Here is a 14,789-nt window from a genome sequence, read left to right as displayed (position 1 = left end):
CTGGCATCATCAGCGCACCACTCACCAACTCCTGTCTCTGATCAGTCGGAGTCAGGTCATGTGATACCACTTACCCTGCCAACTCCTATTCGTGAGACAAAAATGACCTGGCACCAGCAATCTGGTAAAGAACTGTTAGCCCAGTCAGAGCTTCCAGAATTACCTGGATGTTGTCATGACCTCGCAAAGCTGCACTAATGCCCAAGGAACCAATGGGTCCCACTTCCCTATTCCTATGACCTCAGTCACTGGTCATATGAGGGCTTCTGGAATCCATATTTTGGGGCATCAGAGTATGAGGTCCCTGTACATCACCCCTAGCAATGGTTTTCCAGAGAGGAGTCAGAGTCCCCACAGGAGCCTTTGATTGAGGAGACCGTACAGCTGGTACCACTGGATCCACCAGGAGCTTGTTCTTTGTCCTCCCTGAATGAAGTAATGACACCAGCCTCTCCCTCACCTCTGCACAACTACAAGCAGTACCATGAACTCCCAAGGAGGATCACTGAATCTCTTCAGATCCCACTGGAGGAGGTTCAGGATCCTACCCACATACTCCTGGACATCCTCCAGGCAAACCTCCCTCTAAGGTGGCCCTTTGTATCAATGAGACCATTATGGAGTCCATTAAGTCAGTTTGGCACAGGCCTGCTACCTGTACCCTGACCCCTAATAGAGTCAAGACAAAGTATGTAGTTCCCTTCAAGGAAGCAGGATATTTGCTTTCCTACCCTAGTCTTAACTCAGTCGTAGTCCAGGCAGTTACAGAACAGAGTAGGCTGCAGTAGCCCAGGTCCACCCCTCTGGAAACCAAGAGATTGGATCTCTTTGGCAGAAAGAATTTCTCTTTGACCAGCCTATTATTCCACATAATAAATTACCATGTGTTGATATCAAAGCACAGCTTCATTAACTACAGCAAGCTGTTGGAATTTCCTAATAAATTGCCACAGGAATACAGTCCAAAAGAAATCTGATGAGGTTCAACAAGGACAAGTGCAGAGTGCACTTAGGACGGAAGCATCCCATGCACCGCTACAGACTAGGGACCGAATGGCTAGGCAGCAGTTCCGCGGAAAAGGACCTAGGGGTTACAGTGGACGAGAAGCTGGATATGAGTCAGCAGTGTGCCCTTGTTGCCAAGAAGGCCAATGGCATTTTGGGATGTATCTGTAGGGGCATTGCCAGCAGATCAAGGGATGTGATCGTCCCCCTCTATTCAACATTGGTGAGGCCTCATATGGAGTACTGTGTCCAGTTTTGGGCCCCACACTACAAGAAGGATGTGGAAAAATTGGAAAGAGTCCAGCGGAGGGCAACAAAAATGATTAGGGGACTGGAACACAGGACTTATGATGAGAGGCTGAGGGAACTGGGATTGTTTAGTCTGCGGAAGAAAAGAATGAGGGGGGATTTGATAGCTTCTTTCAACTACCTGAAAGGGGGTCCCAGAGAGGATGGCTCTAGACTGTTCTCAGTGGTAGCAGATGACAGAACAAGGAGTAATGGTCTCAAGTTGCAGTGGGGGAGGTTTAGGTTGGATATTAGGAAAAACTTTTTCACTCGGAGGGTGGTGAAACACTGGAATGCGTTACCTAGGGAGGTGGTGGAATCTCCTTCCTTAGAAGTTTTTAAGGTCAGGCTTGACAAAGCCCAGGCTGGGATGATTTAGTTGGGGATTGGCCCTGCTTTGAGCAGGGGGTTGGACAAATGACCTCCTGAGGTCCCTTCCAACCCTGATATTCTATGATTCTATGATTGTGGACGAGCGAAAACTGGTCACGAGATCTTCCATCCAAGTGTCCCTTGTGCAGTGAACACTGTGTCACATTCTAGAGCTACCTCAGTAGACGTGAGATGAGCTTCATGGTTGCAGGCCTCAGGGTTCCTTACGGAGGTGCAGGTGATGGTAAAGGATCTCCCTTTCAAGGACAACATTTTTAGTGAAAAAATAGGTGTCCTTGCATACTCTCAAGGACTCTCGTGCTACCCCCACTCCCTGGGGATATATATCCCAGCAGCCCATAGAAAATATTTCAGGCTTCCTCCTCCTAGATACCACCTGAGTATTTTTTCTGGCAAAGACTTCTGAGCCCTCCAGAAAATGACAGAGGGTCCAGCATGGCAGACATGCAGCACCACACTCCTCCTCCCTTCAGCCCCAGCCAAGAAGGCATTTTGATGGGAGGTCGAAGAGCTATCAATAAGTCTCTGTAACACCTGTTACCTTCTCCCCATTTGGTGGCTGCCTAGCCCATTTTCTTTCGATGTGGCACCTTATCAAGTTGGACACATGGGTCTTGGACATCATATTGACCAGCTACACACTAGAGTCCCTGTCTCCCACCCCCCTCCAAAGCCCCAGTCACCATCTATTTTCAGAGACCCCCCCCCTCATGAGAGGATTCTCAAACAAACAGCTGAGGTCAATACAGCCTGTACCCCCCCTCGTCAAAGGGGGAAGGAAGGGCTTTGACACCAGATATTTCCTTACCCCCACCCTGCACCTTGGATAGCTGAATGTCTCGGGATGACCACTTAAGCCTCAATAATCCCCTCCCTGAATGAAGGCTATTGGTTTGTGGCCCTGGATTTGAAGGACATGTATTTTCTCAATTAGATATTTACATAGGTCACAGGAGGGTCCTGTGGTTCACTTTGGGTGTAGAGCACTTCTGGTACAGTGCCTCTCGATGGGCCTAAGGGTTTTTACTAACATACTCGCTGTGATGGCTGCATGACTTCGCAAGCAAGGCAACCTAATATTTCCCTACCTGGATGATTGGCTTCTCATGGGTCAGTCATATCAAGCAGCGAACACCTCCTCACTTGAACTTTTTCATGCTCTGGGGCTGCAAGTAAGTGCAGAAAAGTCTACATTAACCCTTACACAAGTTATAGAATTTTTTGGAGTGAATCTCAACTCAACCAGGGCAAGAGCTTGCTTACCTCAAGACCAGATCTTTGCTATGAGGGATCTCATTACCCAGCTTCATCTCAGCCGTCAGACGACAACCTGGTCCTGCCTGGCCCTGCTAGGCCATATGTCCGCATCCACCTCCCTATTTACAAGGCTACATTTACAGTGCTTTCAGAACTGGCTTAGGATGGTCTATGCTCCAAGCAGAGACTCCTTGAACAAAAAGGTCTCTCTTCCCCCGAATGTGCTTTTGTCGCTTACCTGGTGGAAAGGAGAAAGTGGCGGGGGGGGGGGGGGGCGTCCCCTGAAAGACTCTCATCGTGGTTGCCTACCATGCTGGGATAGAGAGCACATCTAGACAATCATACAGCTCAGTGTTCCTGGTTTCTGCAGGCATGCATGTTGTATATCAACCTTTTCAAGCTTCAAGCAGTTCACGAGGCATGCGAGGCATTCCTCCTCATTAATCGGTCTACACACGTCCAAGTCAGATCAGACATGACCACTGTGTACCACAGAGGTCTGCCCCACTCTGCAGAGAAGTGGTCCAGCTGTGAAACTGGTGCATCTGGCATCAGACTATCCTTTTGGCAGTACACAATCCACCCATCAGTAATGTAGTACATTTTCTGTCTCTGGGATACCCCATCCTGAGACCTCTTTGCAAACCAGCAGAACAAAAAGTGCCAAGCATATTGTTCCCAAGCCACCCAAGGCTTCAGCATCAGAGGGTCACCTCCCTGATGCAATGGTCAGACTTGTTAAGGTACACCTTCCCTGCCATACCCTTTCTACCTCCCATCCTCGGGAAGATCAAGTTGGATGAGGCAGCACTGATCCTGATAGCTCTCTAGTGGCTGCGAGAATTCAGGTTCACCACCTTCCTACAGTTGGCCTCTCGCCCATGCATTCACCTTCAGTCGTTCCCGCACCTACTGTCTCAGAATAGAACACCTGCTGTCGCAGGGCCGTCCATCTCAGTGCAGCTTCCCTCCATCTGGTGGCATGTTTTTTGGATGGACGAGCATCCTTAACAATAGCAAAAGACCCTCTACAAGGAAGTGCTGTGCCACCAAGTGAAATGGGTTCTCCCTGTGGTGTCAGCAGCCCTGAGGAATCAGTAATCTCTCTAAATTTGGAATATCTTCTCTCGTTGAAGATATTGGGCCTGTCTATCCGGTCCCTAAGTATACATTTGGCAGCTATTGATGCCTTCCATCGTCCAGTGGAGGACGTCTCTGTGTTCACCCATCCCACTACTGTGAAGTGCCTGAAAGGTGTCATAAGCCATTCCTTCCTGTATCTAAACCTGTCCCTGTTAGGGACCTGAATATTGTTTTATTCCCCATTCTTATGAGCTGACCACTTGAATGCTTAGGATATGTCTACACAGCCTGCAGCAGCCAACCTCCCAGGGTTGACAGATTTGGGCTTATGGGGCTCACGCTACCATGCTAAAAATAGCTGTGTAGGTGTTATCGCTCAGTCACCTAGGGTGAGCTTCAGAGCCTGAGCTCCAGCCTTAGCCACAACTTCAAGTGCTGTCTACACAGCCATTTTTAGCGTAGTACCCCAAGCCCCACGAGCCGGAGTCTGTCACTCAGGGCTGAGAGGCTCACTACTGCCGGCTGTGAGGACATAGCCTGAGCCTCCTGCTCCCTTCTACACCTGTATATGAAGGTTGCCTTCCTGACAGCAATCCCATCTGCTAGGAGAGTAAGTGAGCTTGGGGCCCTTATGGCAGAGCCTCCATGCATAGTCTTTCACAGAGATAAAATATCTTTAAGGTTACACCCCAAATTCATCCGCAAGGTGCCTTCTGAATTTCACCTAAACCAAATGGTTCACCTTCCCATATTCTACCCAAAGCCTCACCATAGCTTGAAGGACAGGAAGCTCCACTCACTTGACATACACAGGGCTCTGGCCTCTACTTACACAAGACAAAACCTTTCTGGAAATCTCCAAGGTTACTTGTCACTCTTGCTGAAAGAATGAAAGGGGAAGCTGTCTCTTCCCAAGGACTGTCTCTTCCCAGTGGATTTCCACCTGTATCCTCTTTGGTTATGATCTTATGGAAAGCCCTCCTCAGGCTGTCGGGACCCACTTGATTAGAGCAGAAGCAGCCTCGGTAGCTTCCCTGCAGGGGATGCCTCTCAGAGTGATATAGAGCAGCAACTTGGGCCTCCGTTCACACCTTCACTAGGCATTACACACTAGTTCAGGCTTCAGCTGGAGCTGCTCCCTTCGGTTTAGTGATCCTCCAGTCCATGATGCAGGATGTTTCCTTGTACCGTCCTTCTAACTGATGCTGTTTGGGACTCATCCACAGCGAATACCCCTGGGGAGGAGCACTGGAGTTCACTGAGATGTGTGATCCCTGTGGGTATTCACGATCCACCCTCATTCCCCTCTGCTCAGGGTCTCTTTGGATTCATAGTAGAGCTGTGGTGCTTTGGTAGAGCTGTGGTGAGGCTTCATGGTGAGGCTGTTTGTCAGGAGCACAAAGATGCACAGGGTGCAGGTGTGGACCCAGGGACACTGCTGTTGAAGAATTTGTGGTCCTGTATGCATGGAGCGCATACATATCCACAGTGTATACCCATAAGGACCACACATCTCGAAGAATTCCAGTTACTATAAGGTAAATAACCTTCCTTTATCATTATAGAGATGGTAGCTGAAGCCATGGGAGTGGATGTGATAGTACAGAGAGAGGGTGGAAACACAGAAGAGTGTTAGCATCAATACAATTACAAAACAAATGGGTGTTAGTAGCTAGACACGGCCACTCTTCTTGCAAGTGCTATTAACTGTGTTCTCTTTCACCCTTTAGAACTAAAGTGAACATCTGTGAACTATGAGTAAGGCTAAGATTTTGTTACGGTTTTATTTTAAAAAAGCCAGAGACAGGTCATGGGCAATAAACAAAAAATTAATGGAAGCCCGTGACCTGTCCCTGACTTTTACTAAAAATAATTGTGACAAAATGGGGTGGGAGGGGGAGGCCAGCACTCACCACTGCTGCGGCTCTGGGGTCCCCCAGGCGCTCATGGTGGCTCGGAGATCCAAGGCCCACCCACATTGGCTGAGAGTGCCGGGGTCCTCCTCCAGCATCCCACGGCAGCTGGAAGCTGCAGGGACCCCCTACCATGGCTTGGAGCTCTGGGGCTGGCAGCTAGGAGCTGCTGGGGGCACTACTGCTTGTGGCAGCTGAGAGCTCCAGGGCCCCAGCTGACTGAAAGCCCCAGGGCTGAAGTGGAAAATGTGATGGAGGTCTCTGGAATCCACGGATTCCGTGACCTCCCTGATATAATCTTAGCCTTAACCATGGGTGGTGGGTATAAAAGGCCTTCGGGGGGGTGGGGGGGACTAAGCCTCCCCAAACAGGATGCGGTGCACCTCCCTCTGGAGGCATGCCGCCGGCCTGTCACCTTTGGATCGCCACCGCTGAAAAGGGGCCCGGGCCATGGCCCCACCTGCAGTCCACCTCGCTCCCGCATTCCACTCTTCCCCCATGGCCCCACCCACACTGCTCCTCTTCCCACCCCCAGTCTGCCTCTTCCCCCGAGGTCTTCCCACCCACCACTCGTGCTTCTCTTCCCCTTTCACATGTGCCCCGCCAGCCTGGCTCTCGCACTTCTCCACTGCTTCCCCTGTGGGGCCCATCCCGTGCCCGCCGCTCATGCTTCTCCGCCGCTTTCCCCGCCCGCCTCTCAGGCCTCTCCACCACTTTCCCCCTCATCCCCTCCTGCCCACCGCTCACTCTGCTCTGCCGCTTCCCCCACGCACCCCTCTCCCTCACACTTGCCATTTGTGCCCTCTTTGCCCTCTGAGAAGGCAGAGAGGTGCAGGTGATGGGCTGGGGGCCCTGCTGGGGATGGGGCGAAGAGAGGCACAGGCAGCAGGGGAAGACACGTGAGTGGTGGGGGGCAAGCAGGGGGGGCATGCAGGGGCAGGCCTTGGCGCAGAGCAGGGGGCAGGGCCTTGGTCCGGTGGCACACCCCACTTCTAGGGAGCTTCCAGCGTTCAGGAACAGCCTCCCCAAATGTGAGATTCATGCACCGGGCATGCTTAACTATGAGATATTAGCGGGATATTGAATATGGCTACATTTATGTTTATCCTCAGAGGACATTCATAGATTTAAGACCAGAAGAGACCACTATGGTCCTCTAGTCTGATCTCTTAAGTAGCACTGGTCATAGAATTTCACCCAACGATTCCCACAGTGGAAGGAATTGCTCTTCCCTGCTACTTTGTCTACACTAAGAAATCCATAATCAAAACTCACCCCCACTATACTTTCACCAGTAGAAACTGTAGTGCAAGTAGGGCGTCAGTGCTAGATTAGACACTGGCGTAGATGCCTGAGTCCTGTTTAGACTACAGCTTCCACTGCTTTTATTATTGGTGGCAAGTGATTGCTATGAATTGCTTTCATAGAGTCATAGAGTTTAAATACAGAAGGGCTCATTATATTGTCTAGTCTGGCCTTCTGTATATCAGAGACCTTTAAATTCCACCCATTTTCCCCTATACCTAGCCCAATAACCCGTGTCTGGCTAAAAAAGTTTCCAGAAAGGCATCAGGTCTTGATTTGAAGCCATCAAGAGATGGAAATCTGCCCTTGATAGTGGATCCTTCCCTTGGTCATTTGTTCCAATGTTTAATTATCCTCACTTTTAAAAAATTGTGTCTAATTTTTAATGGAAATTTGTCTTCAGCTTCCAGCCATTAGCTCTTGTTTATGCATTTCTCTGCTAGATTAAAGAGTGCTTAAGTACCCGGGATTTTCTCCTTATGAAGGTATTTATACACTGTAAGCATGTAACCTCTCAATCTTTTTCATAAACTAAACAGATTGAATTCTTTAAGTCTGTCACTGCAAGACATATTCTCCCACCTTCGAAGCATTTTTTTCTGCATCCTTTCCAGTTTTTCAACGTCTTTAAAAAATGCAGCCATCAGAACTGTATGCAGTGTTCCAATATTGGTCAAAGCAATACCCTATACAGAGGTATAATCACCTCCCTACTTCTACTCATTACTTCCTGTTTATATTTCAAAGGACCACATTAGCCTGTTTTTCCACAGCACTGCAGGAGCTCTTGCTTATCCACTATGACCCCTAAATCCTTTTCCAGCAGCTGATCTTTTGGCCACATCAGAAGTCATTGCCTCAGAAGCTAGTGCTTAGACAGTGCTTGTTTTTCCCTTCTGAATTACTTTTTTCTCCTGCTTCTCATTAACATTCTGTTTTTCTTCAAATATTTTCAATGTATCCTAATTCCACACAAGCTCAGTGAGCAAGATCCTTTGGCAGGGTAGACCAGGCAAGCAGTCTTCCCCTCCCACCCGAGAAAAACTATGCAGGTGCCAGAGAGTCACCTGACCTTGAAATCTTTGAGCCATTTGAATACATCTACAAAGCAAAAATAAATAAATTGTGTAGCATGTTACTGTGCTGCAACAAAGTCACTTGTATGGAAAAGGTTACAAGGCTATAATAACCTTTTTTATATCGCCACTAAACACAAAATCCAGCTCAGTGGTTAAGTTTTCTATCTGATTCTGTTTTATTAGGGTAATGGTTTAATGGCCATGATTAATTCAGTGTTTTTATGTGATGAAGCGGGCATGGCTGTAGTTATACATGCTTTGTGAGAAAATAATCGGAAACGCTGAGCTGCCTTGCTTTGCTTAGTAGAGATTGACATGAAAACCAGGAGTTTATTACATTTTTCACCTGTCCAAAACCAAACACTTTTGGAATATTCTACTCCTTTTTATACCCTTAAATTCAGGACATGAAAAATACTATTGATGTCATGAAAACAAGAAGCAGGGAAGGGTGGTATCATGGAGTTACCTTCCTTGAATTATTCTAATTAATTGAATAGCACCTCACCTTTAAAGAAGTTTCGAGCAGGGGGTTGGACTAGATGACCTTCTGGGGTCCCTTCCAACCCTGATATTCTATGATTCTATGATTCTATGAAGTGACCAGCTAAACCCTAAAAATCTGTTTTATTGCCAGAGTAAAGGGTTTTCTTTCAACGACTGCGGTCACCAGAATTGGCCTTACTATTTTATTCTTTTCAGTTCTCCTGTATTTACCTGAACCTAAGATTATTTGATGGAAGCTAGACTGAAAGCTTGAAACATCAGCTCTGTGATCAGCTAGTAAAGCAGCCCAATTTCCATTTTGTTCAAACACTGCTTTCCTGTCTTGTCTGGGAAAGTGTCTGCCAATTCATTTTTCTCCTCTTATCAGCAAAGCGCATATACTGTGCTCATGTTTCTTAATACAAAACAGAGGGAAAATCCCCAAGCTGCCAGGAGGTCTGTTAGTGTAAATACTGCCCAGATCTCTGGTCTCATCCCACTGCATACACTTCATTTGCTCTAAAATGAAAAAGTAAATCTACCTTGCTGTGATCTTGCAAATGTCAATCATTTGAAATTGTTGGGTTTTGATTAAAGGCTTCTTTAAATAGAGAATTTTTATCGTGGGTTCAGCACCAGCAGCTGTATTTGATTTTAAAAGTGTGTTTCAAAATATCTTTGAAGCTCCAGTCCATTTTCAGCCCTGAAATAATCTCCACACGCCTATTGGAGTCTGTTCTTGAATGTTTCAAATGGCAACATGGCCCAGTAAAACTTCCTTTATGATGTATTGTTTACAGAGAGGCAGTTGGTATTTGAAAGCAGTTCAAACCCAGCAAACTTTGTGTTTTCTCTCTCGCTCATTCTCACTCTCTCTGTATGTATGTATATATATGGGATTAGAAGGAAGATAGAAGGGGGCTGGGGGAAGAAGGAAATGGAAAAAGCAAAGTCAGGCAGAGGAATGTGTGAATTCCTGAGAAGAAGGAGGGAGAATACAGAGGAGCATGAGAGGCAGTATGACCGCATGGGAAACGGGGAAGCAGACGTTCAGAGCTAGCAACCAACTGTCAGACAGAAAATAACGTCCTGAGTTCAACTTTTAGAATTGATTTCTTCTGGAATCATTAGTGTCCATGGGTTCTGAAGCGTTTTTCCCTGCCTTACGTCTGCTCCCTGCAGTCCCTGCTGCTCTTGGATGCTTGATCCACTCTGGAAGCTTCTGCTTTAACTGCATGACCCCACAGAAGTGGGGAGCGAGGCAGAGCTACGTGAGGCGGTACCATCTAGTGAAACACATTGGGCTGTCGTCTCCTAACTATGGGAGGTTCTGTACGTTTGTGCATCCAGAGGAACAGAGACACTTTTTCTAAAGTTACTGGAAGCATTCTGACAACTTTTGTGTTTCCAGGTGCTGAAATTCATCCCTGAGTCAGGCCATCCCAGGAGGAAGGGCAGAACCAAGAACAACATGGCCCTAGTGGATATTCAACTGGAGCATCATGAGCGCTGTGATTGTGTTTGCAGTTCAAGACCACCCCGATAAAAACAGAACAAAGCACACTATTTGCAGCTCACAGGACCTTTTATTTTAAGCAGGAGCCATCAAAGGACATTCTTCCACTGATAAGCAAACTTTGCTAGTAGCCTGCATTGCGATAAGCAAAAATGAATGCTGTGTTTCAGCATAGCTATATTGATTAGTGCCATGGCAGCTAAAAAGGTATATCATAGATTTGTGTTTTAGCAGCCAAGAATATAGAATTAAGTTTAGCAATATATGGGGACGGTTGAGATTTTCAAAGTTGACTATGGGACTTAACCGCACAGTTCCCACTGAAGTGTAATCAAAGCTGTGTAGCTAAATCCCCTTGCTGGCAGTGGAAAGTTCCACTGAGATATTTGAGCTAACCTTATATACCTGTCTCTCTCTCACTCTAACTCATCCACATCCAAATTCTGCACTCATTTATACCTGCTCAACTCCACTGAAGTCAGTAGGGCTACATGAATGTAAATGAAGACTGAATTCAATCCAATATTTATACATAATGGTTATCCAGTTTAATCCAGCTCCTAGGTGGAACATCCCCTTGCTCCTTTGAAACACACACATGGCAAATAGAAAACAACATGAAATAAATCTAGTGTGAAGTCAAATTGTGCAGATGGATTCAAGCAACACACTGAAATCAGCTGGTGATTTGCACAAGGATATGAACCTGAGTGCCACCATTTCCCATTGAAGTCCTGCCACCTAGTAAGAGTTGTGTATAATTTCTCAGGATCGGGCCCTTGGACATTTTCTTCTTCCCTGTGTTTCTAGGTAGACAGTCAAAACGGAACATCTTGGTTGCTGAAAATACCCACTCTTCTTGCATGTATATTCAAGTTGGAAACAAAACTTCAGTGTTCTAGCTTTTAGAGAACAGATGAAATATCACTGTTGTTTTGTTTGTATTTTTTAAAGTAAGGAATACTATAACCTTGCCAGTATATACACTAATCTTAGTTGTTTGACTTTAGTAGTATATCTTGCCATGATCAAACTCTTGGCACTGAATATCTCTTGGACTGCATTTTGCTGAGGCATATTAATTCATTACGCCACACCTGTCTTTTGAAAAATTTGTCAGCATTCATTAATTTTCGCAAAAAGAATTATTCACCTCTTGATAAAATAAGCACCTTAAAAGCTACAGCATAGCTTCCTATGCCTATTAAAATATCAACGGGCTCTGACTAAAAAAAAAGGGGGGATGGGGGGAAATGCTGTCCAAACTAGCTTTAAACACTCTGAGATACTGCTCTGAAAGTTGTCCAGTGTAAAAAGTATGCTAGGTATAAATCTGGATCTGGAAGAGAACTGAACTTTTGATTGTGAATGTAATAGAGAAAATGGAGTGGAACATTTAATGGCCATGGATCTCTATTTAATAGTATACTAAAGCTGCATTTGTTCTGTTTTATGTGTGTTGCCTCTGTGTTCTTGTCTGTCAGAAAGAGAGAAGTAGTCTTACAATAGTATTTCATACATTAGCTGAAATTGGCACATGCAATCACATAATATTGAGAACTTTTAAACTATTGGGTTTTAGTAATAAAATCAGAGCTATAGTTAAAAAAAAATGCCCTAAAGTTCTGAATTAGTTCCTTCATCAAGTAAAATCCGTTACCTGATCTTTGTTTTTATAACTTTATCAACCCTTTCCAGAAACGTACCCTATAAATATTGTGAGTATTACTTTCTCTACTCTAGTTGAACATTTGAGATGTTTTTGTTTTGATATTTTAAAAATATATTTATATTAATTTTTCCTCTCTGGCTCCCAAAAGTCTATTTTAAAAGGCACTTGAAGACTGAAATGGGAGGTGATTCATCATTTTTCAAAGCAATTCACTTTAAAGAACAGCATTGAGACCAAAGATTGCCAGATATATTAGTTATGTCAGGGTTGTTCAAAGGCAACTTCATTCTTTTTCTGTCTCTAGCTCAATAAGAAGTGTGGCCAATCTTACTTATTTTGGAAAAATCTGTATTTGACACCAGTACAACCACTCTCCTTACTGGGCATTCCTGACTGAGCTGTGGCAGGAACAGGCCTGGTCTTCAGTTTGTGGATTTTTTTTATGAGCACGTGGTTTCATGTTACTTTTTGCTTTGTCTTATTCATTGATTCCCAACCCTTTGGGAAGCTCTGCCAGTTTATCTGACTAAGTTCTCAGCTGTGCCAACCAAAGACTGCAAAAGCCAATTAAGTGCAGGCAATAATGGTACGCCAGGGCTCAGCACAGAAGCTTTGCATTTGAGTAAGAAGGAATCTAGTGTGAGACGTCAGTGGGACTACTTACTAGTTTAACGTTAGGCATTCGTTTAACTACTTTGCTGAACTGGGGATTAAGTGGAAAAAAAAGCCCTCCTGTTACACTTCGCACTGATTGAGAATCAGTGAGCAAATGGCTACCAGTTGTCATCATTTGCTATGAAGATCATGGTTTCCATGCCACAGGCCAGTGCAGAATAAATAGGATTCAAATTTGTGCTTTGTGTTGAAGTGGTAAAGAGAATAATGTGTAGCGTGACTGAACAAAACAAAGCTTCTAATAAACCATGATCCAAGCTGCAATAACCCATGATAGAGTCAAACAGCAGAAACACCCTAGCTTTTTATTTATTGCCAGAAAATGCAAAGAGGCATGTTTCTCTCTCCTTTATTTTTTCTTTCATTGTACTTTGTAATAGCTTCTACATTTGTAATAGCTTCTACACTGATTATGTATTATTTTTAACTTAAAAATCACCTTTCTTCACACACAAAAAAAACAGCTAGATTTTTTTAATGGTCCAAGGAATTTGAAACCCAAAATATAAATACAATTTTCAAAGGAACCATAAATAGAGCCATAATTTCAAGCAACTCACTACTTTTTTATTTTGTGTAATCTTCTAGGATAGATCGTACTTTCTCAAGTGCAATTTATATATATATTGTTATCAGTTAAATGCAGCTTTTATAGAAAGGCTTTTCTACCGCATTCAATATATAATATTTTTCTTTTTTTTCTTGATGAAAAATAAATACTGCTTTTGAAAGAAGCAATTTGGAGTGATTTTTGGGAGCATAATTAAAAGGTGCACAGATTAACTTGAGGTCAATAACACAAGATGTTTTTGACTGTTTGACCCAGAGAGGATGGAGTGATCTCAGCTAGTGCCTTCAGGAGTGATTCCCATGAGGAGCTTCAGGAGTCCTTGGGACATGAGGGAAGGTGTGACATGCCTTGTTGGAATGATCCAGCACGTTGTCCTCACCGCAGCGGGCCAGCAGAGCCATGGACCCACTGCCTCCCCAATAGTTCCCTGCCCTTCTTTGGGTTGACTGGAGCCCCTGGGGGTCCTAGAAGTGAGCATGTTCTCGAGGCCATAGCTGTGCCTAATTTGTGCCTGAGGAGGGTAAAGAGGGAAAGCTCCTTAAAACCTTTGCACCCCTGTCCCTCACTTAGAGTTGCTAACTTTCTAATTGCACAAAACTGACCGCCACTTCTCTGAGGCCACACCCCTCCCCCATCCCCCCTCCCTCCATCCTTGCTTTTCCAAACCCTCACTCACTTTCACCAGGTTGGGGTACAGGAGGGGGTGAGGGCTCTAGCTGGGGGTGTGGGCTCCAGGGTGGGGACCAGAAATGAGGGGTTCTGGGTGTGGGAGGGGGCTCCAGGCTGAGGCAGGGGGTTGGGGTGTGAACTCTGGGAGGGAGTTTGGGTGTGGGAGGGGGCTCAGGGCTGGGACAGGAGGTTGGTGTGGGCAGGAATGTGGGTTGTGGGTTCTGGGAGGGAGTTAAGGTGCGGAAGGGGGTTCTGACCTGAGGCAGAGGGTTCGGTGTGGGAGGTGAGGATTCCAGCTGGTAGCGCAGGCTCCAGGGTGCGGCCAGAAATGAGGGGGTTCAGGGTCCAGGAGGGGACTCAGGGCTTGGCCAGGGGGTTGGGGTACGGGAGGGAGTGCAGGGTATGGGCTCTGTGAGGGAGTTAGGGTGTGGGAGGGGGCTCAGGGCCAGGGCAGGGGGTTGGGGTGTGGCAGGGGGTGAGGGGTGTGGGCTCTGGGAGGGAGTTTGGGTGCAGGAGGGGTTCTGACCTGGGGCAGGGGCTGGGGTGCAGGAGGGCATTCGGCGTATGAGCTGCTGGTGGCACTTACCTCAGGTGGCTCTTGGAAGCAGCCATCATGTCCGGCTCCTAGGCGGAGCACCAGGAGGCTCTTCGCACTGGTGCATCCAGAGGTGCTGCTCCTGCAGTTCCCATTGGCCGTGGTTCCCAATCAATGGGAGCTGCAGAGCCGGTGCTCAGGATGGGGGCAGCATGCGGAGCCCCTGTGGCCACCCCTGCACCTAAGAGCCGGATGCCATCCACTTCCAGGAGCCACGCGGAGCCAGGGCAGGCAGGGAGCCTGCCTTAGTCCTGCTGCACTACCAACTGGGCTTTGAGTGGT

General features: G+C 46.4%; 1 protein-coding gene across 3 annotated transcripts in view; it reads left to right on the top strand.

Moving 5' to 3' along the window:
- The window catches only part of PDGFD (platelet derived growth factor D), a 187,721-nt gene extending 174,422 nt beyond the window's left edge, over positions 1–13,299 (top strand). For 2 of the 3 annotated variants that reach the window (XM_073338478.2, XM_073338469.2), the window contains exon 7: positions 10,221–13,299. In XM_073338478.2, coding sequence (XP_073194579.2) covers positions 10,221–10,355 — 135 coding nt within the window. In that variant the 3' untranslated portion in view covers positions 10,356–13,299. The remainder of the gene's footprint in view (positions 1–10,220) is intronic. The other variant, XM_073338486.2, reaches the window with a different exon arrangement.
- Positions 13,300–14,789: the final 1,490 nt, after the last annotated feature.

The sequence above is a fragment of the Lepidochelys kempii genome, chromosome 1, assembly GCF_965140285.1.
Source record: "Lepidochelys kempii isolate rLepKem1 chromosome 1, rLepKem1.hap1, whole genome shotgun sequence".
In the NCBI taxonomy this organism is placed as follows: Eukaryota; Metazoa; Chordata; order Testudines; family Cheloniidae; genus Lepidochelys; species Lepidochelys kempii.
The sequence above is the reverse complement of the archived record's forward strand: the minus strand, read 5'-3'. Positions and strand labels throughout refer to the sequence as shown.